Source organism: Nothoprocta perdicaria, unplaced genomic scaffold (assembly GCF_003342845.1).
Source record: "Nothoprocta perdicaria isolate Ctin4 unplaced genomic scaffold, notPer1 scaffold_46, whole genome shotgun sequence".
NCBI lineage: Eukaryota > Metazoa > Chordata > Aves > Tinamiformes > Tinamidae > Nothoprocta > Nothoprocta perdicaria.
In genome coordinates, this window is record NW_020455710.1 from 3,893,081 (window position 1) to 3,918,351 (window position 25,271).

General features: G+C 42.1%; 1 protein-coding gene across 1 annotated transcript; it reads left to right on the forward strand.

Moving 5' to 3' along the window:
• Positions 1-25,271, forward strand: GNA13 (G protein subunit alpha 13). The gene is made up of 4 exons (XM_026046759.1): positions 1-356; positions 1,440-1,666; positions 17,393-17,443; positions 20,849-25,271. Exons 1-4 carry the CDS (start codon positions 74-76, stop codon positions 21,419-21,421), a joined length of 1,134 nt encoding a protein of 377 aa, XP_025902544.1. The 5' UTR covers positions 1-73; the 3' UTR covers positions 21,422-25,271.

The window sequence follows — 25,271 nt, forward strand, 5'->3', positions numbered from 1 at the left end:
TGCTGCGCGCCGCGCCGGGCGGCCGCTCCCTCCCTCCCTCCCCTCCCCGCGCTGCCTGGCAGTGCTCGCTAAGATGGCGGACTTCCTGCCGTCGCGCTCCGTGCTCTCGGGCTGCTTCCCGGGCTGCCTGCTCACGAGCGGCGAGGCCGAGCAGCAGCGCAAGTCCAAGGAGATCGACAAGTGCCTCAACCGCGAGAAGACCTACGTGAAGCGCCTCGTCAAGATCCTGCTGCTGGGCGCCGGCGAGAGCGGCAAGTCCACCTTCCTCAAGCAGATGCGCATCATCCACGGGCAGGACTGGGACCGCGCGGCCCGCGAGGAGTTCCGCGCCACCATCTACAGCAACGTGATCAAGGGTGCGTGAGGGAGCYGGGGGAGGGAGGGGAAAAAAAGGGGGGAAATGAGAGGGGGGTCGCCCCCTCCCCTCCCCCCACCTCCCCGCTGACCGTTACGGCCGTTAAGCTCCGTTGACACCGTCGGGGGCCCGCGCACATGGCGCGGCGGCCGCCCCGCTGTCAGCCGGGCCGGGCCGGGCGGTGTCGCAGCCCCGTTAAACCCGGCCTGAGTTTCCGACACGCTCGGGCCGCCCGCCCCCTTCTCCGGGTGCTCCGCGCCCTCATTGCCCCGCACTCCCAGGGAAAACTGCCCTGGGAAGCCCTTCCCAAACCACGCCGGGGAACGCTGCAGGCAACAGGGTGGTAACAGCGACGAGCTGCTTTGTAGACCTGATTCCTTGATAAATAGACCTTATTCCTCAATAAAGTCTGGTAGTTTTTACTTTTGGAAAGCACACATGGCAGAACAACATGTCTTCTAGTTACTTTGGTGCACTCGTTGGTTTTGACAGATGGAAAAATCATGGGAAGCTCATGGATCTTGATGGTCCTGAACAAGCGTGTTGTTACAGAGCCAGCTGTTAGTGCATCTTGGTTCCTTATGCCTCTCCCWTGCCTTAATATTTGCTCATTTTCCCCCACCGCAATTCATAAATCTGGTACTTGATTTTATTCCCCTGCCTCTGCTTTATCAGCACTGACATGATGGTGTTTGTTTTTATCTACCTAGAAACAAACAGGCTTAAAATGTTCAGCTTATGATGGAGAATATTTACTGTAGCTAAAGAAAGAAAATACAAGTGAGGGACTTTAKGCGATAATATTCATTCTGTGGCATTTCTGCAAGAGTGGCTTATGGCTGTTACATGCCTGATCCCGGACTGTGTTTTTTCAATAGCAAATATTCAAGATCTTATGTGAAAATATAGCGCTTTGAGTCAATTTTGCCTGAATTTCATTATTTCTTGCTGCGTAGTTAGTCCTGCTGAGCTCCGACAGCACGCAGAGCAAGTGTGTTGTTCAAGCCTTTACAGACTAGTACCGGCTAGTGAAACAGTAGATGCTGGGAAATCCTAACTGTGCTGTTCTTTCCTGTTGTTAAAGGTGTGAGAGTCCTCGTCGATGCCAGAGAGAAACTTCATATTCCCTGGGGAGACCCGGCCAACCAGAGCAACGGAGATACCATGATGGCTTTCGATACGCGGGCGGTCACGGTGGGGCACGGCACGGTGGAGACCACGGTTTTCCTGCAGTACCTTCCAGCCATCAGAGCGCTGTGGGCAGACAGCGGCATCCAGCAYGCATACGACAGGCGCAGGGAGTTCCAGCTGGTAGGATCTGTATTTTAATGGGTTTAGCTGAAGGTGTGGGATGACTTAGGCTTCTCAATGAAACACTGATTGAGCAGCCTCCTAATGGATGCCAAGTGTGTTCGAATGGCAGAGTGTCACACTATAGTATTGTGAACAGATGAGTTCTACTTTTTTTTTTCTCTCCTTTTTTCCTTTTCTTAAAGCCACGAGTAACAGACCTACTGACACAGTTGTCTTCATTTCATGCATGAGAGAACTGAGACCAAGTTTTTGGCCTTGTTTAAAAAAAAAAAAAAAGAGGCAAGGAACTGGTGGCCAGAATCTGTGTAGTGTTGTTACCATGTGAATGTCGTTACTCTTGATTAAATACTGTATTTGTTTAAAAAGTCTCACATGATTTGCAGTAAGGAATGGCTTAATACTATGGTGATTTTAAGGGAAGATATGCATGGGTTAATTAGAAGAACCACTCCCTTCTTAATTCCAATTTGAGCTATCTTGCGAGCATTCCCTGTGTATACTTCCTGTTTAAATTTAAATGTGTATGTTAATTCTCATGTAATGAGATTCTTGTTATTTTAAAGTTCTCAGCTAGAGATGTAATAAATACACAGGTCAGTAGAGGATTTGGAAAGAGAAAAGGAAACATATCTTGATTCCTGAGCCTGATCTTGGAACTGTCCCTTCACTCCATTTCTACGTTAATGCCTGCTGAAGGAGAGGATTTACTTGCTGTCTAGTCATTTGTAGATTTGCACAGTAAAATGCCAGTGTTAAAGGGCTTTTTAGGGGTGGGGCATTTTGCGAACCTTAAAATAGATTAAATCTGATGTTCTCACAGAACTATTAAACRTAAGTGGCATTATGTTTTAAAGTCTTAAAATAACCTTTGTGTTAGTGCGAATGTGAACAATAGGTGATGGTGTCTCCTGTTGAGCTATTATGAACAATTGTGTAATCATACGTTGACTTAAATAGGTTGTGTAAATACTTGTTGTAAATATGTATTGACCTTATTATGGAGTGTCTTCCAGAGAATGGGCAAGTGCTCGAGCAGCCCATTGACTGCCCAGCCTTGTTCTGAGCTGTGTTTGTAATGTTTGTAATGGGGCCTGTGGCTCCTTGTGTTGTGTGAGGTACAATGCAATTGGATGTTAAGGAGGTTGTATTGAAACAGAGTTYTGCTGTCAAAATGATCATAAAGAAGTAACTGCTCTACTAAATTCAAGATCCTCTTCTGGTACAAATGTGACTCTTCGTGATGTAATTGCTGCGATGGGAAAGTCGGTTTTAAAATCTGTTAAACAACTTTGTCTTCTATTAAGCATGTTTAGTGACTTCAGGCTGAATAGGTCCCTTTTCCTTTGCTGCCTCTGTTGTCTCTGACCAGTAGGTTCTTTCCATGCTGAAGCATGTGCATGGTTTCACTTTGAGTAGGACTTGAAGTCGGCRTGTTCTTCTGAAATCTGCCGTTTTTCTTTCTTTTAACAGTTGCTAGGTTTGTATCATCTTCTCTGTGAAGATACATCTGTATCACATTACRTTTTAGGTTGAACTTGAGAATATTTTTAAAAGAGCTCTTAAWAKKWAWGTWWKGWCMWWACWTWMMTWTTCACRAAAAACTCCTTTATTTATACTTCCATTGCTTTATTTCTTAAATCCTTTCAAAATCTCAGTGTAAGATATTCATGCCAAGTTGTAAACACTTTTTTTTCTTAAAAAAGGGGAAGCAGAGAAGAGAAAAAACTTGAATGATGTCATTGTATTGAGCGCAGTGCGATCAGCGCTAGCCAAGCGTGAAGTCTTGATTGCAGCCCCGGTCTAGGCTTCCAGTTTAAGTTATGACAGAGCTAATTGTGGGCAAAGGAATACTGGAGCCCTCCTGAAGGATACATATTCTTGTTGTATCTGCAGACAGAAGCAGATGCAGCTTTGCAGAAATGTCTTCAGACAACCTAGGTTGTGTAGAAGCTGTTGCATACTATGGAAGGAAGACAYGAATGGTTCAAGGGAGGTGCAGGCATATCCCAAGTCGGTGGGAGAGAGAGCAGGGAGAAGTTGAAAGAAGTTGGCATTTCAGTACTATTGGATGCTGATTCTTGAAGCAAAGGTYGAAGACTGAAAATTGTTAGTGCTGTAAAATGGGGAGGCGGGGGAAATATTCCACTTGTAGTTCAAATGTATGTGGCAAAAACATGTAATGAAAGTAACAGTRGTATGAGTAATAAGGTGAGTAGGAGAGGAGGATGAGTGGAGGAAAAAGCATGGAATATTGGGACTGACTGTGGTATAGAACATGGCTTGACTGTCTGTAAGCAGCTTCTTTTCAGAGTGTCTAGGKTTTTTTTTGTTTGTTTGTTTGAAACATGCTTTCTGGACATTGCACTGAAAAATTCTTCATATTAAGAGGKCTGGGAAAGTACTTACTCTGAGGATAGGACACTTTGGGACAAAGGTACAAGTGAGTAAATAACCCAGCAGTGGTGGTTAGGAATAAAAGTGTTAAAATTCATATGATGATACTGAAGGAAAGGAGCTGAGATGGACTCCAGAGGTGCAAGTGCATTTGTAAGAGATCGTTGAGCTCTTCTTGCCTTTTTTCCTTCTCCTATTTTCCTCTATCATCTTTCACTCAGTGGCAGAAACCGTACTAGGAACCTAAAGAAACAGTGCAGTCTTTTTATAGCAATGTTATGGGGAAACCCAAGACTCAGTTGTGTTTTAATGGAATTAGAAATCATTTCCATGCCTTGCTCACTAGAATGGTGTTCCTCTTTTTGTTAATTTAACTCGTCATGGACATTGTCAGTATCTTCTGTCTCTCTTAGTGTGTGTGTGTGTGTGTGTGTGTGTGTGTGTGTTCCTTGTTATTGGGGTGGTGGGTTTTTTTTTTGTTTTGTTTTTAAAGGGGGTGTTGGGGTTTCTGGATTGTAATCCAATAAGTTTTAGAAAAGTTAATTAGCTTACACCTCAAAGTTTTGAAACTAGAAAAGGCTAATTACAGTTTAATGTGGKGTGTAAATAAGGTTTAATGCAGCACTTCAATAGTTCTTTGATTGTTAATGTTATAACTCCTCAAACTTTATAATAAATCAAAGTTTTCCAAGGGACAATTTCCTTTACGCTGTTAAGTTTACAGTTTTTTTTTCCTTCATTGCTTAGTCAGTTCCTGTAAATTGCACTTAAGAATCTAACTATCCTTAAGCTGTATCTATCCTTCATCCTTTGAGCTTTTCTGTGGCCCCTGCTCAGGTTGCTAGCAAGTGTTAGCTATGGAATTCATCTACCTCATCCTTAAACTTTCCTTCATCTAATTAACAATTCAAATTTCCCACTGCAAATTGTTTTCCTCTAAGAATCTTCTATAGTGACTTGAATAAAGATAATGGTTTTGTTTATCMTATACCATACACATCAGTGGCTTATTTCATCACAACAGCAAACCAGTATTCCAGTGAATTGGAAGGTTGAAATTTGTTCCGAGATGCTGGGGGCTGAAGAAGTTTCTAGTGCGGCTACTGCATATCTAGTACTGCGGAGGAGATGCTTCTGGGTAGCAATACACGGGGTGCTGCCTCTCACATCAGCGTGCCAGCTCTGAACCTGCTTGTCTTGAGTTTGCTGCCAGAATGATTGACAAAGAAGCACTTTGGAAATCAGGTCTTAAGAGTCTTTGGCATTTTCAATACTCAGCTGGGATGAGCTCATGTTGCAGCATGAACTTCAGATATATTAAAGGATTATTTTTGGTAAAGATAACTTTAGAGTGGTTTTAGATGTCTGCTGCCAGCACTCTTCAAATAGACATTTTTACCCTTCTTGTGAATTGCATTAGCTGCCTTTTTTGTGCCATGAGTCTTCAGTGTATGGGGGCAGTGATGACACTGTCATCGATCCTTGTGTTCTGGCAGCTTTTGCCTAGAACTGCTGGTAAAGGGAGGCATGAAATACAGCAAGGACGACTGGATACGCAGTTACCTCGGGATCCTGTTTACTTTTGTGGCATGTCTGCAAGTGCTAGATCAGATTATAGAAGACAGGAAAAGGCGTGTTCAGCTTTGAGTTCTCCTGGTAGTTCTGCTGCAGTTTCTCTGTAGCATTTTCTGTTGCAGAGTAGCATTTTTGGAGAATTTTATTCAGTGTGCTGTAAGATTTTTATGTTGTCTTGTATTCTTTTGGAGCTTTCCTGGGTTTTGTCTCTAAATCTTGATTTGGCAATTATGTGCACGAGAACATTAATTTACTACTGGAAAGGACATGAGATCCCATTGCCCGATGTGTTTCTGTAAATCCATCTGTTTGTTGTCTGGGCATGTATTTGTTTAATTCAGCATTACTGTGTTTTAGTACAGTGCTGGGATTACACTAATCGTTGCTTAAATTTCTGTGTAAAATAACTTCTACTGCTTTATGCACAAATACAAATTGTTTTCCCCACTTTCTCCAATCAATAGGTCTACCAAACTTCAAATGACAGGATGGCATGTTATAGCGAGTCTGGCTCATAAAAACCCTTGGAAAGGTTAGAGTTACCCATTGCCATCTGTTGATTTTGCTTTAAGTGAAAGTGATGTGTCAACGACTGTTGCTGTAACTGGTAGGAGGAGTATTTTACAAAATTCTGTTTAAAAATGTCCAGATCTTCAGAGAAGACTCAGAATTCTTGCAAATTGGCTGCTTTTCCTGTCCCACAGGCAAGATTATCTTRACTTTAAATTCATATTTGTATTCAAAGGCCTCCATATAGGCATTAACACTAGGGTTAAATATGGAGTTGCAAGTTCACTTTTTCTTGGTTTGTGGCCAGAAAACATTTCATTGCACATACTAGGGCTTTGGTAATGGTGATTTACCGCTATCTACTTCACAGAATCACAGAATGGTTGAGGCTGGAAGGGACTTTTAGAGATCATCTACTCAAACCTGCCTGCTCCAGCAGGGACAYCCAGAGCATGTGGCACAGGGTGGCATCCAGGCGGATTTTTGAAGACCTCCAGAGAAGGAGACTCCACAACCTCCCTAGGCAGCCTATTCCGGGATCTGATCTAGATTATTCTAGATTATTATTATTATTACAATCCAGGATACTTGATCTAGATTATTTTCAAATGAATCTTATACAAAGTTTTGGTACTAATTTATCACTGAGTTTCARTTTACTAATGTAACACTAATTTAACACTAAGTGCTGATTTTTCTAATTTTCCAAATTGGGGATTGATTTTTTTTTATGTCAGTCTCCATGAGCTATTGCACCTTTTAGGAGTCTGCTCCCTGGCATTGCCTTCTTCCCCTTTCTGACATTACTCTCTTAAGGTCAAAGAGCACCATCTTTTCTGCCTTTTTTAACAACTGCYCTGACCGAGTATCTTATGTTGCTGCTACTGGCTTTAACTACAGATGTGGCTGTGAATTGAGAGGTCTTTAAATGGGAGCTGTCTTGATCTGGGTGTGTTATCCCCATACACACATGGAAGAGAGCAGCATGTTGGGCTGTCTTCTGAGCAAGAACACCAGCAACTTTCTGAAGTGTTGTGAGCTATGTTTAGCCTGCACAATCATATCTTGTCTATGTACAACCTCTGAGGATGGAATTCTGAATTCAAGCTTGATCCAAATATCTGTTTATGGAGAACCACTGCTTTAAAAAYACTGACTTTCACAATGCAGTGTGGGAGCAGGGCACCGAGTTCTTACCCATGCTCCATCTTGAAGCTATGGAGTTGATCAGCATGTGACTTAGTTTTCCTAAACACTGTAGAAGACTAACAAGTGATGTCATCTTGTAAAAATCTGGTTTCTGTACCTGTGTGAACCTTGATAAAATGAACAATAAAGTTAAAGTGTAAGTGCCCTTTAGAAGATGCGAGTCCTAAAGAGCTCGCTCAGAGGAAGAAACTTTCTCAGCCTTTCACGTGTCTTGAACTGCTGTAGTTGGTGGTGAACCTGTTCTCGTGATCTCTATTTTTTTAAGCTGGTGTGAATGTGTTAGAGGAGCTTTCCCTGCCTTCTGCTGCTTGCAGGGTAACATGAGAGCTTGGTACATAAAGGACATAATGGTATTCAAGGCAATTTCCGTATTGGCTGCTAAGCTGCAAGATACTACATGTTAATACCTGTAGCGCTGTCTCCTGCAGTGTTTCACACAGCTTAAATGTAGCAGTGGCTGAGACTTGTTCCGTGTCTGTCTCCAAATCACTTACTAAATATAAGCCCAATCTACACTACAAAGTTCTAGTATTCATAGCTGTCAGCAAATCTCCATGCTGGTAAAACTTGTGGTATGAATGCAGCTGTGATGTTCCATCTATAGGGGTGAAATTAATTATGCACCTCAGGCAAAGAAAATGGAACAATCTCTTTCATATGCAAATAATGGCCTCCTTTAGGATCGGGGTGCAATGCCAGCGGCAGTGTTGATTGCTGCTGCTCTTCCYTAATTTAAACCTACTGCAATAAAATTTCAGCCTTAGAGGCTGGTTGAATCTATTCTCGCTGAGCTGTTAAAGCTCCACTGGAGTGGAATTTGGTGTTTTGGCAGTCTTATTGACCTGAACTTCAGTTTTGTTGAATGCTATTTCTAACGTTCTATGCTCGTGCTGCACTTTTTGTAAAGAAACAGCAAAGTGATAGGGAGCTTAGCTTGCAGTAGCTGAGGAAGTTGCTTAAGAAAATGTGAGAAAACATAACTACAGCTGTCTGTACTAAACAAGAAGAGCAATAGAATGGCTGTTGTAGTGTTTTTTATATAGCAAGAAGTCAGTTGCGCTTCGTCCTAATCCTTCACAGTAGCGTTGTGTCTACCAGCACCCCTTTTTATTCTCCAGGATAAATTTAAATAGTGACTAAAAAAAAAAATGTTTAGAATCATGTATGTATATATAAAGGTTATGTTGGCTACTGCAATGAGGTCCTGAATAATTCCCAGCAGCTTCTTCACTTGTATTCTGCATTAGTGATAAATATTAGGACATTTAAATGTAGAAAACWCCGGAGTTCTTTGTCATTATACCTTAGACTATGAGGCTAAAATTTCTGTAAGCAGCAGTGTGCCCTTTTCCACAGCACTTAATGTACCTTGAATCACACTTCTGTCATGATCATTCATGTCTTAAATGTTTTTCCAGTATCTATAATGGTATCCTTATTTAAAATAAGTGGATGGTCATGCGCATCTGTAGTGACTTAAGCAAAGAACTGAGGAGACCTCCACCCCTCCTGTTACCTTTTTTAAGTGGAAGATACAGGAAAGTTCAATTGCACAGTCACATAGGAGTTTCTCTGTCTTTATCCTTTGATTCGTGGCACCAGTTAAATCATTTTAAACAAACTGCCTGGAATTTCAGCAGAGCATCTAGAAACGCCTCTCGCTGGACACATGACATGTTGATCATCTGCTAGTGACCAAATAGAAGAGGATGCAGAAATTCCAGGTGGGGAAAAGCTGTGCACTGACATCTGCTGTAATGCAAAGTATCCCACAGAGGTTTGCAGGATGRTCTATTAGAAATTTAACAAGTAGATTATATTTGGACCATATAAGAGTTTTCAGCTGCAAGCAGATATAGTTACCTCTGCAGCTTAATTACTAGTAAATTCTACAAGTAGTATGAAATGTTTGTCCTCTTGGATATTGATCCCGTTCAAAGAGTGTTCTGGACTCATTACTGTTTAATGCCTTAGACACAATTTCTACTTTTTTTAAAGAAATGATCATCTAATGATGCATGTATGTCTTCCGCACGGCTCAGTGATTTTATCTTTGAATCTTATAAGGTAGTTTGTAACAAGAGCTGATATTTTCATATGTCCCAAATATTTAATTTTGCTGGTTTAGCATTGTTTGCAAAGAGAAGCATCAGAATTTAACTGAAATGGATTCTGCTAATTGAGCCAGTGACTTGGATGAAGGAGCTATAAAGCTTTTGGTCATTCGGATGTCTCATGAGCCTGAAATGAGAACGAAGTGCATGTTATAAGGCTGAATCCTAGGGATACTTTGCTGTGTGCACGTTGGTATCTAGTTATAGACTTCCACTTTTGAAAGGCTGTGGTTTAGTTTACAGAATGTATAATAATAGGCTTTTCAAGCATCTTAAAGTTCGACTTGACAAATTGTAGTRCTGATATGTTTTTACATGCCAAATATTTGTCATGTTTCTAGGAGCCCTTGCCAGTCTTGTATGACTTGGAAGCAAGTAAAGCTCCGAATGATGGATGGCAGATTTGCAGACTCACTGCTGCTTCAGTGTTAGATTAAATGCCGTTTAAGTTGCAAACATATGAAGTCATGGAGCCAGTGGGTCAGTGCACTGAAAGAAGAACAAATGTTTACAGTCTGGTTCCAGTCTGTTTTGTGTGCAAAACATCTGAAGTTTATATAGATGCTTCCCAGAGTGTAAATAGTAACTGGGAGGTAGCTGTTTCAGCTAGGTCAGTGCATGTTTTCCTATAACTTCTACTAGGTCTTCATGTGGCACATGACCAGAAATCAATGAAACTCAAAAAAATTATTTACAAAGTACCAGTATCTTTCCTAAAGGGAACTTATCTGGAAGGTACATCCTTGTGAGGGAGAGAAGGGAGGAAAAATAAACCTTCAAAGAAAAAAGTACAACTGATTTTCTCAACAACATATCCTAACTAGCTTTCATGGATTGATTTCTATTCAGGTTCAAGCAAACAGAAGCTTCTTCACTAGATGTCCTGGCTCTGCAGAGTATGTCCCTTATTGTATTTCTCAATCTGTCTTGGATCTCTGGAGGAGGCTGCAATAGACTTAAGTGTCTGCTTCATATTTTGGAAGAGTGATTTTAAGATTTATGTTACCTCAGTATAAGTGCTCTATGTTTCTTGGGTTTTTAATTTGGCTGGGAGATCATTTCAGGAGCAAGAGATTCTTGGCTTTTGCWTTTGGATTATACAGACAGAATATCGCTTTGTACAAACGTGAACTACCTGGAGCTGCTTAAAATTCTCATTCATTAATGGAGTATGTTGCCTTCTAATTTCAAGTAGTCTTTCAGATCTGTTTGAAAGTAGGATAACTTGAGTATCTTGCAGGGAAGAAGCTGTAGTTTTATGCAGTTTAATGGCAAGCCATCCTTGACCTTATCTAAAAGCTGGTCTGACTTTTCATGTCTTTGAGCAAGTCTTTTTGAGAGCTTGGCAATGAAGGAGTAAGTCAGCTAAAGAAAAACAAAACTGGATTTTTTGCTTCTTAGGAAAGTAGTTCTGAACTGGAACAATTTGCTCTGTAGCCTATTAATATGTGGCTTAAGTTCTGCTTAGTACTGGATCATGTCCTTTTTGGGCTACTTGGGATAGCACGTCAAATCTGAAGCCATGGAAACAGAAATGGAAATGGAGCAAATTTGTGTGTAAAGCATTTTGAAGGCTAATGCAAAACTGAATTCAGTTCAAGGAGAAAAATCTGATGCCAGAGCTTTATTAGCTGCATTTACCATTAAAATCACTTACACCTGGTTGCCTGATTTCCTCCCTTTCCATTTATAACATTTCGTCTCTGGCAGCTGTGGCAGATGCTCTGGGGATCCAGCAGCCTCTGGATGCTGCGAGGTGGTCGAGGAGCTGTGGCTGTGCACCTACACTCCTTCCACAATTGGAGAATGATGGATTAATTGGATTACACAGTCAATGGGGGATAATAGATTAAAGGGATATTATTTGGTTAAAAACCCTTCTTAAACTCCTTCACCTTCTGCTGTTAACACCCTCTCATAGATAAAAATGTCAGGCAYGACCTTTCCTGGTTCTTTTGTGGCTTCATGATATTTAGAGCCCTCCACCAAATGGGATCCAGCTGTTCTGAATCCAAATTCTCCTCTGCTATGAAAAGGTTTTGTAAAAGATTGCTTTCTTGGGTCAGGACTTCAACCCATTTTTTAGGATAGATGCTCAGCTTGTCTGAATGCAAGAAGGGTTTCTTTTTTACGCTGTGTGACACGGCTCTGAGCTCTGCAGAAAGCCAAAGACGAGCCGAGCTGCGCACAGGAAGCTCTGAAAAGAGGAAATAGGAGAGGACTCTGAGCAGAGGTGGGATGAGCCGTGACGCAGTTGTGCCATGTACCCGGCGAGAATAAGGTTGTTTTGTACTCCTGGCTAAACAAACGTGGTCTGTAACTGAAACTGTCCAGTCTTACTGAAAATCAAAAGACTAAATGATCTTGGTGTAGGGTATGTGCATTTTAGCCCTTGTCAGACTGTGGTTTCTTTAATATTACCATTGATAGCACTACTGTTTTAAAGTAATTTGCCTTTCTCCTTAATAATGGGAGAGGAAAGGATTTGTTTTAGTTGAAACAGTTCACAGATCTGGTTGTACCACATGGCAGCAATAGGGTTCATGTTGGCATGAGTGAGGACAGCTGTGTTTTGGTGGGAGTGCCAATTTATGCTGGTTTTAACATAACTTTGGTCATAATTAACACTTAGAGAAAGGAAACATTTCTTTCAGGGAAGTATTTTGTGTTAGCACAATTGCGAATATTTTCCCTTGCACTTTGGTAAGTAAATGGTACTGCTGCTTACGTTGACACTCTTCCCTAAATGCTGTAGCATCCTTTTTTAAAAGGAGTTATTGTAATTTTTACTGCAGACTCCTGAAACATTGCTAAGAAAGTCACTGCTGTAACTAAGAACAGTATTAAGTGGTTTCCCAGTTGCCTCTCTTCTGCTCTAACATTTTTCCCCTCCAGATACAGGCCTCAGTAGATACCAAGCAGATGGCTGATGTCTTATTTTATAAGAAGAAAAATATTTGGATATTTTTTATTTTTAAACCCATTTTTTTGTRACAAATTATTTAAAATGTCTTATATATGATCCCTTTAAAAGAGCTAAAACTAATTTGGCTATGTTAAAGTTTTCAACAGATCATATTATGATTGCTGACAGTGCTTTCATGGAAACCAAATCAATTGGTGCCACTTCCTGGGTTGAAAAGATACGTTCATCTGTTGTGTAATTCATCTGGCCTTTTTTCTCCAAAGTATTTTTGTGGTTATTTTGCTTTAGGCACTAAATAGCTGCATTTTAGATTGTAATCTTCCTGTTTAAAGAAAAAAAGAAAAAAAAAAAGAATCTGTTGGGCTTCAGAAGACCACATAGGCACAGCTGTACTGCACTGCTGCCTTGTAGGTAAATGACCAGTTTTGTTTTTGTAATATGTGCCTTACCTAAAACTTTAAGATGTCTTATTGTGCAGGCATGAGCTAGACAAGTAAATTAAATGCAGTATCGCTGGGGTAGCTGTTGTTGTAGCATCTAAGCAATTTGATAAGAACATGAATTAGAGGGATTTTTTCGTAGCTGGTAAATGAATCGTATGTTCCTGACCAAGTAGCTTGGCCTGGCTTTCTTCAGTTGGGATCCCAAGACTGCAGGAGTGGCACAAGCTGTTTTGAATCAAACCTTTCTGAAAATGGGATCCTTGACAGTTATGAATAAAGCTATTTAACAGTCAACTTCCTGTGGTTTACATGCATTTCTGAATCGGGAGGAGGCTGAAGGGCTGCAGCTGAGATGCATGTTCCAATTAAATGAAAAAGTGCATCTTCTGCATGCAAAGTGATGGCTTAAAGTTGAAGATAACACGGTATTCTAACACTGTAAGGTCTCTGAAGGTAGTGTGCAAGTCATTCATTTGACTGCATTGCTTTATATTCAAGAAAACAGCTTTATTTTAGTGCTTACTGCTTCAAGTTTCTGCAGGTCAATGTGCATACCAGAAATACATTTAAACCTAGGTTTTACTTTACCATTGATATTAGCATCTTTGGGCACCTGCTTTAATTTCGATATAAGGGAATGGGAAGTGGACGAGCTCCACGGTCTGTGTGGTGTAGCAAGCAAATTGTTATTAACCTTAAACCACACTTCAGAGGTTGGAAGTTCAGAGCTGCTCGACTGTAAAAATAATTTTAAAGTTCACCTGCATTAACTATTAAAAAAAAAATAGGCACACACATCAAAAGCATTCACCTGTAACTGGGTTAAACCCTCCATATCACCTGCCTAGAAGCATGCTGTGTTATATAATATGTGATCTTTTATGAATATGTTAGCTCTGTGCAAAGGAGTTGTGCTGTATCGGTAGCCTTATCTCTTTTTATATTTAGCTTGGATGAGTTTTGGGTGCCTGCCTGAGAATAGCTGATACTTGCAGTTGTTTTTGAAATTTACTTACTTAGTAGACGGTATTTATATTTTTCACTGCTCCTGAATTTGATAGAAACCGTGTAACTTTTTTAATATATAAAAAATACAATTGTAGCTCTGGACTGTGACTTGTTCAAGGACCTCTTGGTAGAAGAGATTTTTCTAAGTTCATTAAAGTTCAACTTAAATGAACTTTAATTCATTAAATGAATTAATTCATTCATTAATGAATTCATTAAGCAGGGAGGGGAACTCCGCTTCGATTTTCTAGTCATCTCGGGTAAACCAGATAACTTGCAGTTAGTCAAAAGGGAAATTTTACAACCTACAGGCAGCAGCCTGAATGTGGTTGAACAGTCTTCAGTTTATAGGATGTGAGATCTAGTACTATATTTAATGTAATGAAAAGCAGGCTAGTTGAGAAACAATTCTGTTCTTTTTTTGGTTAGGTTTTAGTTGTGCAGGGCTGCGCATGGATCATTCTCTTGCTAAGCTTTAGCAACTGCTGGAATTAAGGTGTTCCTTGGTAGTATGGGGTTTTCTCTCTGTTGATATTATATGATACTGAGGATGTTTTTTCCAAAGACTTACACATTTCAAAAAGGATCTGAAGTCTTGCTTGATTGTTTTGTAATGGTGCCTTTTTGAAGCTTATTTAAAATGGGTCAAACCTGCTTTTTTGCAGTAGCGTGTTCTGATAAGGATCTGTTGGGCATGGTAGGTTCCAATTCAAGAGCATGTCTGTAGTTAGCAGCACTTAGCCCCCTTGCCCTGAGAAGTCCAAAACAGATGGAAAATGACCTCTGTCGAGGCGTTGGTTTGTAGCTGTGTAATGTAAGGAGATGCCTCTAATATGAAGTAAAAAGAGATCATGCGTTTGAAGCCCTTGTAAACTCCCAGTGAATGAAAAATTTAGAAGTCAGCATTTGAATAACTATTTTTAAAGATAATGTTAGATTGAGTCATGTTGACACACACTTCCTTGGTGTGTCATAGCAGTTGTCTGAAGGGATTTTGGTAAGGGAATCACCCGGTGAATAAATCGGATTTGTGGAGGAGGAGAAGGGCTACGTCACCACTGTGAGCAGCAGCCCTGATACCTCACCCCGCTGCGCTTTCAAAGCACCCACCGTGATACTCATCTGCCACGAAACTCTATCTACGGCTGCCTGAAACCTTGAGCAGTCTTTTCCATCTGCTTTTCGGCTGCTAGGGCCTTGTGTGGGTCTAGAGCGATGCTGCTGGGATGCGTTTTGCAGAAAACCCCCTCTTTGGGAAGCCTTCCTGTGACCTTTGCAGGCTGTGGGTTTCTTGTGGGTTAGAGCAGCTCCGTCCCTTGCAGGTGCAGAAGCTCCTGGCATAGAAGGGAGAGGCACCAACTTGTGCCTTGCAGCACTGCAAGGTCAGTGTGATTTACAGGGTGGACATTATTGTGAGGAGTATAAAAAGAGCTAAGATCAAAATACRTATATACATAGATGCATATCTATAGGCTCTGAGGTACGAGTGTTTTACAGTAAATGCCTGCAGCTAACGAGTCTGAAACCTGGCTGACTTGTGCACAGTAGTGTGGGTTTTCTCAGCTCCTACTAGAATCTGAAAAAGAAATCAAGCCTGACCTTAAATATTACTTTGTCGTTAGCATTCAGCTAAAGGCAGTGGTTTTAGGATCAGAATTCAGGCCTCCTGAATTTCTGCTGTTTGGGAAGCATGAAGCARAAGTGCTCCTGATAGATTTATACGCACAACCTTGTGCATAAACCTATTTCTCTATATAATGGGAATGTTGTCTCCCCTGAACTTCCCGTACAGGAGTGAGATTCGAATGGATTTCTAAAATAGTGAAAAAATGCAGTCATAAAATCYGTAATGAAAAGTCACTGCTTTGCTCCAAGGCAGCTTTAAAATGGTTAGTTGTCCTGCTGCAGCCTGTCACCGGAGAGCAGGCAGCATTAAGACGAGCAGAAGGTAGGTGGTGGTGGTAGATCTGTGTTGGACTCTGTCCCTGCAGGTGTGTCGAGCACAAGGCAAGTTTCAACAAAAGTCTGGCCTTGCCTAATTAAAGGTTGCTGTTCTAATTGCCTGCTCAGGGACTTTGTCTCCTTTCGTTGTGTGACCCTCTTTAGTGCCTGCAAAGATGCCTAKGTTATATACCTGCCAGAGCCCCTTTGGGGCTGTGGCTTTACGTTGTTGTCCTATGGCTGCTTGGGTGACATGGGTTAATACTGAGGTTTCAGAGTCCTCCCAGATAACTCTGCAAGCTCAGACTGCAGAGGAGAGAGTCCTTGTCAGGAGCCTCTTGCTGTCCTGCCTCGCTGCTCCAGCAGTTGTCCCTATTTTGGATACTTAAGGATTCCCCATCAAGACARTTTTGCCAGAATTTCTATTCTCCCATCTGCCGAGTAGGAATACAGGTTTCCTTTGTGTGTTTACTATTCAGAAAGTCGGATCCTGCTTGATAATTCAGAGCTTTTGAAGGGAAGCTCCTGCCTTCTGTCCTGGCGCTGAGACTTCCCCACTTGCAATAAACGCAGTCAGAGACACTGGCTCAGGAGCCCCTCCGAGCACCATTTCCCATGGCATGTGKCTTGGAGCAGAGCCAGGCAGCAGCGCACAGGTGTCACTGCTCCGGGGAGGCCCTGTGGGTGCTGCCTGTGGGTGCTGCCCATGGGCACGTGGCGGGACCCGCCTCCAACCTGCCCTGCCCTGGCTCTGCAGCTAGGACTGGGGTGGCTCTGCGGCCTCTTGCGTTTGGCCTTGGGCCGGGAAGCTCTCAGAAAGATGGTGCCAAAATCCTAAATTACTGTAAATGGGGTTAAATTATTGTTACTGGGTTCAGCGGTGCCAGTGGGCAAATCCCTCCTTCCCCTTATTCCCAGTGCACTAGTAGGGTTCTGCAGAGTCGTCCAGYTCAGGCTCACGTTAGTTTTGTGTTATCAGGGTTAAGAGCTGCATTTACTGTTTGTGGGGTGGTGTCTTGAATTTGGCAGGTGGAACATATAGTAGGTGAGATATGGAACATTGCAGCTTATAGCCCCATATAGGGRATTAAAGTGTAGCCTGTCTTGAACTTTAGCTTCATCTGTTGCAGTTTTCTGCTAAACACTTGCTGCGCTCAGGTRCAGTGCCTGGGATCATATGGCAATGCTCTTATATGTGGGCTCATCTCCAGTGATTAATTTCTGTATCTAAATGTTTGTACAACCAGACTCAATTCTTCCAATTCTGGAGGGTTTTAATGCAGCTTTTCATAATGAAGGCGTCCGATTCAGTGGGTGTTTCATGGGCGGTCAGTGTAAATAGCACCACAGAATTTACTGAGCATTCTAAACCTGAGAAAAAAAATAAATATTATGAACATGACAGCTTGTGCCTTTAAAGTTTGAATATTAACCAATCTAAAAATAAGAATTTAGTTATGCTCTCGATATTGATGGCTTAAAAAAAAGGTAATTAAAGCTAGCAACAGTTATATAGTTTACATTCTGAAGGCCCGTTAATTTAGGTAAATCTCTTGAGCTCAACTGTGCTGCTTATTTAAACGCTGTTTGCTTTGTTTTTTAGGGGGAATCTGTAAAATACTTCTTGGACAACTTGGATAAACTTGGAGAGCAAGTAAGTGTTTTGTTTGTTTGTTTTAGCTATGAATTTGAGATAGTCTTTGTSACTATTGGGTTTTAAGCAGATGAACTGTGCTCTTCTCCTGGCTTTATCCTCAGTAACTTTGCTTCTCTATCTCAGTGGTTCGTYGCTGCCGTGACACAAACACAAGGCAAAGCAAAGGCCAAGAGGCTGTCTGCAAATACAACTTCTGTGGAAATTAAACAAAAAGCAAGTTACAAATGGTTATGCAGCCAAAAGATTGTAAAAATAACATTACCTCCATGCTTATTTACCAAATTTAAAAATCATACGTATTTTTCACAAGAACCTGTTACAGGTACAAACTTCTGCAGCTTCTCTGACCTGTTCTTTCCTTAATGCTGACCTATTCTTTCCTTAATGCATGAGACCAGATAGTTATTAGTTTGCTCAAAAAATACGTGTGAATTAGAGATCTGCTCTGTTGGAAGGCCGAGTTCTGTGTTAGAGCATTTCTGGTTTGAAGTTCCAGGTTGTGAGTTAGAGCATTTCTGCTTTAGAGTCAGACCAGAGGCYGCTGAGATGCGGAGGTTTCCTAAGATTTGCTGTCATAGAAAACATTAAGTACTTGGGGGGAGCAGGGGACGTGCTGGGTAAGTTTTGTTACTGAAAGATTTGATAAGTTCTTCTGCTTTATTCTTATCTATTTGTAAGAGTTGCTTAATATGCTAATATAAGTATTTTACTGTTCTTATCTGATCTGTGATGCGAGTGCGCTGGCTGCAGCTGGGTTGCTTGTAAGCAGATGGACCTCTGCTTCACGTGCCTTGCCGAGAGGGAGCTGAAGGCAGCAGCATTTGGGGAGGAGGAGTGGCTGGTCAGATTAGTCAGCTCAGCAGAGTAAGAGCAGCCCCCTGGCACAGGAGAATCTGCTTCCTTCCTTGTAGGAGTTTGTTGCTTCTGCTGGCAGTGGGTAAGGAGTTGAAGAGAGTGGGTTTGGGAGGAAAGGTGCAGAGTGACAGCAAGCAAGAGTCAACAAGACTTGGGAAATGACAGCAAGTGCTGGCCCTAGGAAACAGCCTAATGCAGAAGGCTTCACTTACAGAAAATCGTATTAACAATAAAAATGGAAAAAGGACCTAATTCAGAATGACTATGGAAGGAAGCTGGTGGTTTCCGAGCAGTTTGTGCAAAAGGGAGATGAGAATTAAATTATCCTTCAAGAAATCTCCCAGTATTTTAATGCACTTTTCAGGAATGTGTTTAGCCTGCTGTAGCTGAGTGGTGGCTCCGCACCAAGCGCTCGCTTGCAGTGCACTCGCTGCAGGCTGCTGCATCAGGGTAGCCCTCCTCTGGCATAAAATGTGTGTGGGGAAAGCATCTAAATGAGAAATAATACTTGGGAGTGAGTTTGTCAGGAATTCTGGGTTAGGAGTTCGGTCTTTGCTGTATAAATGGTCAGGGTCAACTGCTAAGTGATCTGCTGTGTGCTAATTTCAGTGCAGAAAGTGACTGTGGCTTTACCTCTTGTTTCAGACTGTCCTAAGGTGCATGTTGTTGGTTGATTTTCCCTGAGAACTTCTTTGAGATGAACCTTCTGAACAGAAGAGAAAAAATAGGCAGTCCTGTTTGAAAGAGGGGATAAAGATTTAACCTGTTCCATCCTTTCTCCTAAATGTTAACATTCGAATTTATCCAAAATCCCTTCTCACCTATTTAGTGCCCCTTGATGAGGACATTTCTTCTAATTTTGATTGTCCTCCTCTTCTAACAGTTTTGGTGGTTAAAAAAAAAAAAGACAAAAGTTAAATGCAATGAAGTCTTATTAATTTTTAAAGCTGCATTGGGTTTTGGAGGAGGTTTGGTGTTGCTTCCGAGCATTCCTGTAGGTTCAGGTGGTGCAGCTTGTGGCTGTTCTGTCCTGTGCAATAGCAAGAAGGGCGGCTGGAGAGTCTGTGCTGGAGAGCTGTGTCGTAACTGCAACCTTGATAAAGATCAGTGCCCTAATCTGGAACAGCTTGAATAGAGAGACCAGAAGTTCAGACAAAACAGCCCCTCTTTAGTTTTGCTTTCAAACTTCCATAATAAAGCAAAAGGGTCCTTTAATAGTTGGATCTTTATACATAACTCATGATTTTAATTGCTTTTTTTAATTGCATTTTTTGCCTGACATTCTCAAAGGAAGATCTTCAACAGTTGTTTATTGCCTGAGAAGAGACTTAGTTTCCAACTCTGAAACTTAAACCACCGTCTCTGATGTTGTAAGAAATGCTGGAAAAATGTAAGGAAGATTTTCATAACAGGTGAAAAACAGAGCTGTAAATCTCAGCTAAAGCTGTCTGTTATAGACGCACTTCCTCAAAAGTGGAAGAACTTGGACCATGTGAGGAGGTGTCATTCTTAGAATGAAGAAATCCCCAGTTTGAGTTGAGAATTTCATGTCAGCAAAAGCTAACGCGAGCACCTCCTCCTGCGAGCATCTCGTTTCAGTGAAGATGGCTGCGAACGTAAGGACTGCGGAAACTTCCTCTGCGTGCTTTGGTGCGGAGGAAAAGGCGCCCTGCACAAATGCAGGAGCAGCTGCCTCGGGCACCCTCCTAGGCAGCACTGCGGGCGAAGGCTGCGACGTCCTGAGCTCCTGCTTCTTCCCCTGCCCTTCCTCTGCTGGCAGCTCAGTTGTGGGCAGACTCAGGCAGGGCGAGCTCACAGGTGTCACGCAGCTAGAYTGAAGCCACCTCTTAGGTGCAGATCTTCCAGAAAGAGGAAGCTGCCCGYGGCGCAGTGCAGAGACCTGGTTAGGTTTGACACTTCTGGCATGATTAATTGGCGGTCTGAAAAATGACTTGCTCAGCAGAACTGATGTCACTGCCCTTTTTTGAGTYGCTTACACAATACGCATGTGAATGTGGGAGGAATCAAGTGCTCATATTTAGAACAGGGTATGACACTGGTTATTAATTTGAGGAACCTGACTGTTTTAGCCCTTCTTTACTGCATTCCCATTTTGGCAACTAGTACGACAGCTAGTGTGGTGGCAACTAGCGTGTCCAGCTTTGTGGGAAGAGAAGAACGAAGCATAAAGTAACTCAGAATGAGGGAAATCGCATTAAGGAATTCATGGTGCACCTTTCAGTCATGCTGCATCTTTTGTTGCTGCTTATGGATGCTTGCCATATGACAAATGGAAAGCTACAGCTCCCTGGAGTAAATATTTTTGATTTAATTCTGTATTTCCCCTGCTTTGGACTTTAGATTTTCCAAAGTGCTTCAGTGTTAAGATATAAATATGCATGCATGTATCTGTTCCAAACCTCACGCTGCTCCTCTGCAAGCTTTTCTCTAGATTGCAAGTCAACTGTAATCACCATGCCTGTGATTTGTGTCCTAATTGGGAAACTCTGCTTTATTTTTGTTTGTTTGTTTATTTATTTATTTCAGGATTATCTTCCATCACAACAAGACATTCTGCTGGCACGAAAACCCACGAAAGGAATTCACGAGTACGATTTCGAAATCAAAAACGTGCCTTTCAAAATGGTTGATGTAGGTGGCCAGCGGTCCGAACGGAAGCGCTGGTTCGAGTGCTTCGACAGCGTCACGTCGATCCTCTTCCTCGTCTCCTCGAGCGAGTTTGACCAGGTGCTTATGGAGGACCGGCAGACGAATCGCCTCACGGAGTCCCTGAACATTTTTGAGACGATAGTCAATAACCGGGTTTTCAGCAACGTCTCCATCATTCTCTTCTTAAATAAGACGGACTTACTCGAGGAAAAAGTACAAAAAGTGAGCATCAAAGACTATTTCCCAGAGTTTGAAGGGGATCCCCACTGCTTAACAGATGTCCAAAAATTCCTAGTGGATTGTTTTCGTACCAAACGCCGGGACCAGCAGCAGAAGCCGCTCTACCACCACTTCACCACTGCTATTAACACAGAAAACATCCGACTAGTTTTCCGTGATGTCAAGGATACCATCCTTCATGATAACCTCAAGCAGCTTATGCTACAGTGATGTGCAAAAAGACATTTTTATTTGAATAACTTTTGTGTGTTGTTTTTAACTAGAAGTTTACAACAGGAATAGAGAAATCCAGATCCTGTCGGACTTCTTGATACGTGGCTAAAAGCTGCTGCTGAATACATTATTGCCAATTTCTGCAGAAATCCAGGCTTAATCTCTTCCAGTGTAGCTTCAAGTTGACTCAAGTTGTTGTTTTATAGCAAGCCTATGTCTAAGTTRCCTGTAAAGTGATATAAATTGGACCTTTTAAGAGCATGAATGATAAAAATCAACCTCCAAACTAGAAAATTCATTACACCTGCTCAATTCTGAGTCCAGCCTTCAGTGAAATGGATGCAATTGTTAGATTTTGGCAGTAACTATAAAGAAACTCTTCACATTCAACTTCGTAAAGATGACTGATTGCACAGCCAACTTATGATTTCTCAGGTCTTTTATTGGTTAGAAATTCCATAAATCCCTTGCTGAAATCATCTATTTAAAGCTTGGATACCTGGTGTAATGTATTTCCTRTCTAAATAGAAATCTGTGCATGGGTTTTGATTAGACCGTGCTTTAAAAATACTTATACTGGGAACTTCAGACATAGCTGGCAGGAAGTACTAACGCAGGCAGAAGTCTAACGAGCAGGAGTTAGTGGATGGCACAGCACACTCCTTCACAATGTTGTATCTTTTAAGTACATCCTAGAGCCGTGACAAAGCACCGAGCACTATGATACGGTTCTCTCGGATTCTGATGTGGGAAGGGGGAACAAGCTAAACTCGTATTTATTTCCACTAACCAGATGTTACGCGTAGGTACCTTACCTGATCTTGAAGGGCTTTAATATTATCACTGTGGGTTTTCTGTTTTGTTTTCTTTTTTTACTTTCTTCCTAACTTAATGCAGCGTGCCTGTGCTTCAGCAGGGAGCGCTTGGTGATGGATGGAAGTGCTCGCAAACTGAAGTGCCTCGCGGCCTTCTGTCCTCCCACAGTGTTTTCAGTGGCCTTATGTGAGCGGGTGCTCCCAGCAGAGGCCTTGTGTGGCTAACACCACTAAGATGAATGTTTTTGGAAAAAAAGAGTGACCTGTCACAGCAGAATGTGCTTCAGGTGACGAGAGTCTCTCCGAGACTTTCCAGCTGGGTCTAGCAATCCTAAGTGTACTTGAGCCAAATACATTGCACAGCATAGAGTACTGCTCGTGACTAATAATATGTTACCAAAAGCTCCTTTGCAGTTCTCTCTCTCTATTTTTTTTCTTCTTTTTAGGGGCAGGGGGACTTTAACGTGACCATGTAGCTGAACAGCTATCTTCATACACCACACAGAGTACTAGTAAATAAAAGTAAGCTTGCCAAGTTGTATTGGAGAGAGTGGTGCCACTACCAGGTTTCCTCCAGCCTGTAGTTCCACTTAGATATTCTGCTTGCCCCTTTGCTCCAGGGAAACAGCTGATTCCTGTGGTTGATGATGCTGGCCATAATTTTTTTTATAACATATATGTGGCCAGAGGTAGGATATAATATTTAAACTGCTTTGAGCAGGATCCCTGCACGTGTGATGATGTTGCTAGAACACGGGAAGCTCCCTGTCTTCTGAACTTTGCCTTCTACTTACTGTAAGGTCTATTAGCATCTCTGTACCTCATTCCCCTTCCATTAGAAAGGGAATAGTGGATGTGCACTTCAGTTAAGTGCTTCAGAATATCTTTATTTTTTAATATTGTCCAGGCAGCAATCATAAGTCTTAAACATTAGTCTGATTTGTTTGATGAGGCACTATTTCTAGGAGGGAAGAATTATGAGAAGAGCTTGGGAGAAGTCACAGTGCATAATCTTTTAAAAGCCTGACTGCAGCAAGGAAGTCAGAAGGGTTAATATGATCTGAGGTTGGGGATATTTCATGTAGTTGTTACCTTCTTATTAGGCATGGAGATGATTGCTCCTTTTTTGACATCTTTAGTTCCTGTATGAGCAAGTGAAGAAGAATGTGTAACTAGAGATAGCACAAGAGATTAATGAGGATATGTGAAAGACTGGCCAGCCTGCCTGCAGCGAGGTCAGAAAGTTCTTCTCCTCCTCCTGGAAGAAGGTTTACAGGTTGGTTGGGTTGAGTTATAAATGTTAGGTCAGCAGCAACACACCTTAGTCTAACAACCTTGACAGGGCAGGACAAAGTCCAGTCTGGCAGCTGAACAAATCCACACCCTTCTAGAGGTGGTAATTAACCATGGGAACAAATCCACGACGGGGAGAATAGTCTTTTTTTTTTTTTTTCATCCCCTCCATTGCTGACAGTGTTTGAACAAATTTCTTGCAGAGGAGACTGTCTGCTCGCTTGATAACGAGCTTTAATTTGGAGAGGGTCTGTGGTATGTGCTCGGCACGATGGCAGACGAGGTGATTACAAAGGAGACTTGAGACTGGATATTGGCTGATACGAAAGCTACTGAGAATATGCCTGTCTAAGCAAGTTCATTTATGCAAAATGTTTTTTTTTAATCAAGGGATCTGTTAACTTGCTTGAAGATCCTCAAAACTGATGCCAGTCCAAGGATGTTATCAATATTTCCCAGGCACTCGCCATTTCTGAGATGAACATGGGTCAGTGCTGACCAAGCAGGTCCTGGTACGCAAGTACTATTTGAATCTTAGGCAGGAATTAATGAATTTGATGAAATCCCTGCATCCTGTGGCCTTCTCCCACCTTTCTGAAGGGGCTGGGGAGCTGCTGCAGCCGCTCACACGGCTCCTCTGCATGGACATCCTGGCTGAGCAGATACACCTTGGGCTCCCCACCTCCAAACGTGCCGCGTGTCAGCTCCTGCAAAGGGATTTCTTTGTGGATCTGTTGCTAAATATTGTTTCTTTATGGCAGAATATCACTCTGGTACAAGAGATGAAGCCATTGATATTGTTGAGCAGACTGATGTGTATCCTGAAGCAAACAAGTGAGTCACCCCTGCCTGATAAGAGTGAGACTTCGTGGTTTAAAACCCCCCCGAGGTCCTAGGTCAGGGTTTCTTGTAAAGAGCAGGAAGGTTCCTGAGCTTTTTAGTTCTGTTCAGGGCAGAGAAGCTGGTTAAAAAGGTCACTGATGGGTGACATATTGAGATTTACCCCTGCCTTGTCCGGCCTTCGTGCACTGATGGTGAAATCGGAGTTTTAGCAAACGTTCCCTGCTGCAGCGTGTTAAACTGAGTTGTTTAACACCAGAAAACCGTGCCTGATCCCCAGGGCCATAAAAATTCCTGCTTTTTTTTTTTTTTTCAAGCTGTTGTATGTGGGAGCTTAAGCCATCAGTTTGTGTTAAATTTAAGAGTTCTTTTAGACTTCAAAAAAGGGAAAAAAAAATCCAATGGGTTCCTTGATGTCAAAGGCTGTTTATTTAGACCTGCCTGTCTAGTGGTGGCTCTGAGTTTTGCTCCTCAGAATTAGGCTGGGTTTGCTCAGGCGAGGTGGCCGTCCCAAGTGTCCCCAGCCCAGGGCACTCGGTGGGAGCTTGATCAGTGTCAGGTTGCCTGCTCAGCGCTCCCCATAGTGCCAAATTTTGTCTGAGTTTTGCCTTATTTTCTTAATTTTTAGTTTAAAAACAGGAACAGAGTACTAAGCGGAGTTATAGTCTCATGTTTAGGAGTAATTCCGTGCTTAAAGACTGAGAATCACGCATGTTTAACATGCCCTTTGCTGACTGCAGCCGCCGCCAGGCCCTTCTCTTTGAGGGCGATTGCAGAAGATTCRTTTTCCAGTGATGCCATTTCCCGTTTCAGAGCGATCAGAAATGTTCTGTACTCTCTGTTCACAAGTCAGCTTTACAGGTCTTGCCTATTTGATGGTACCATTAACATAGTTTGTA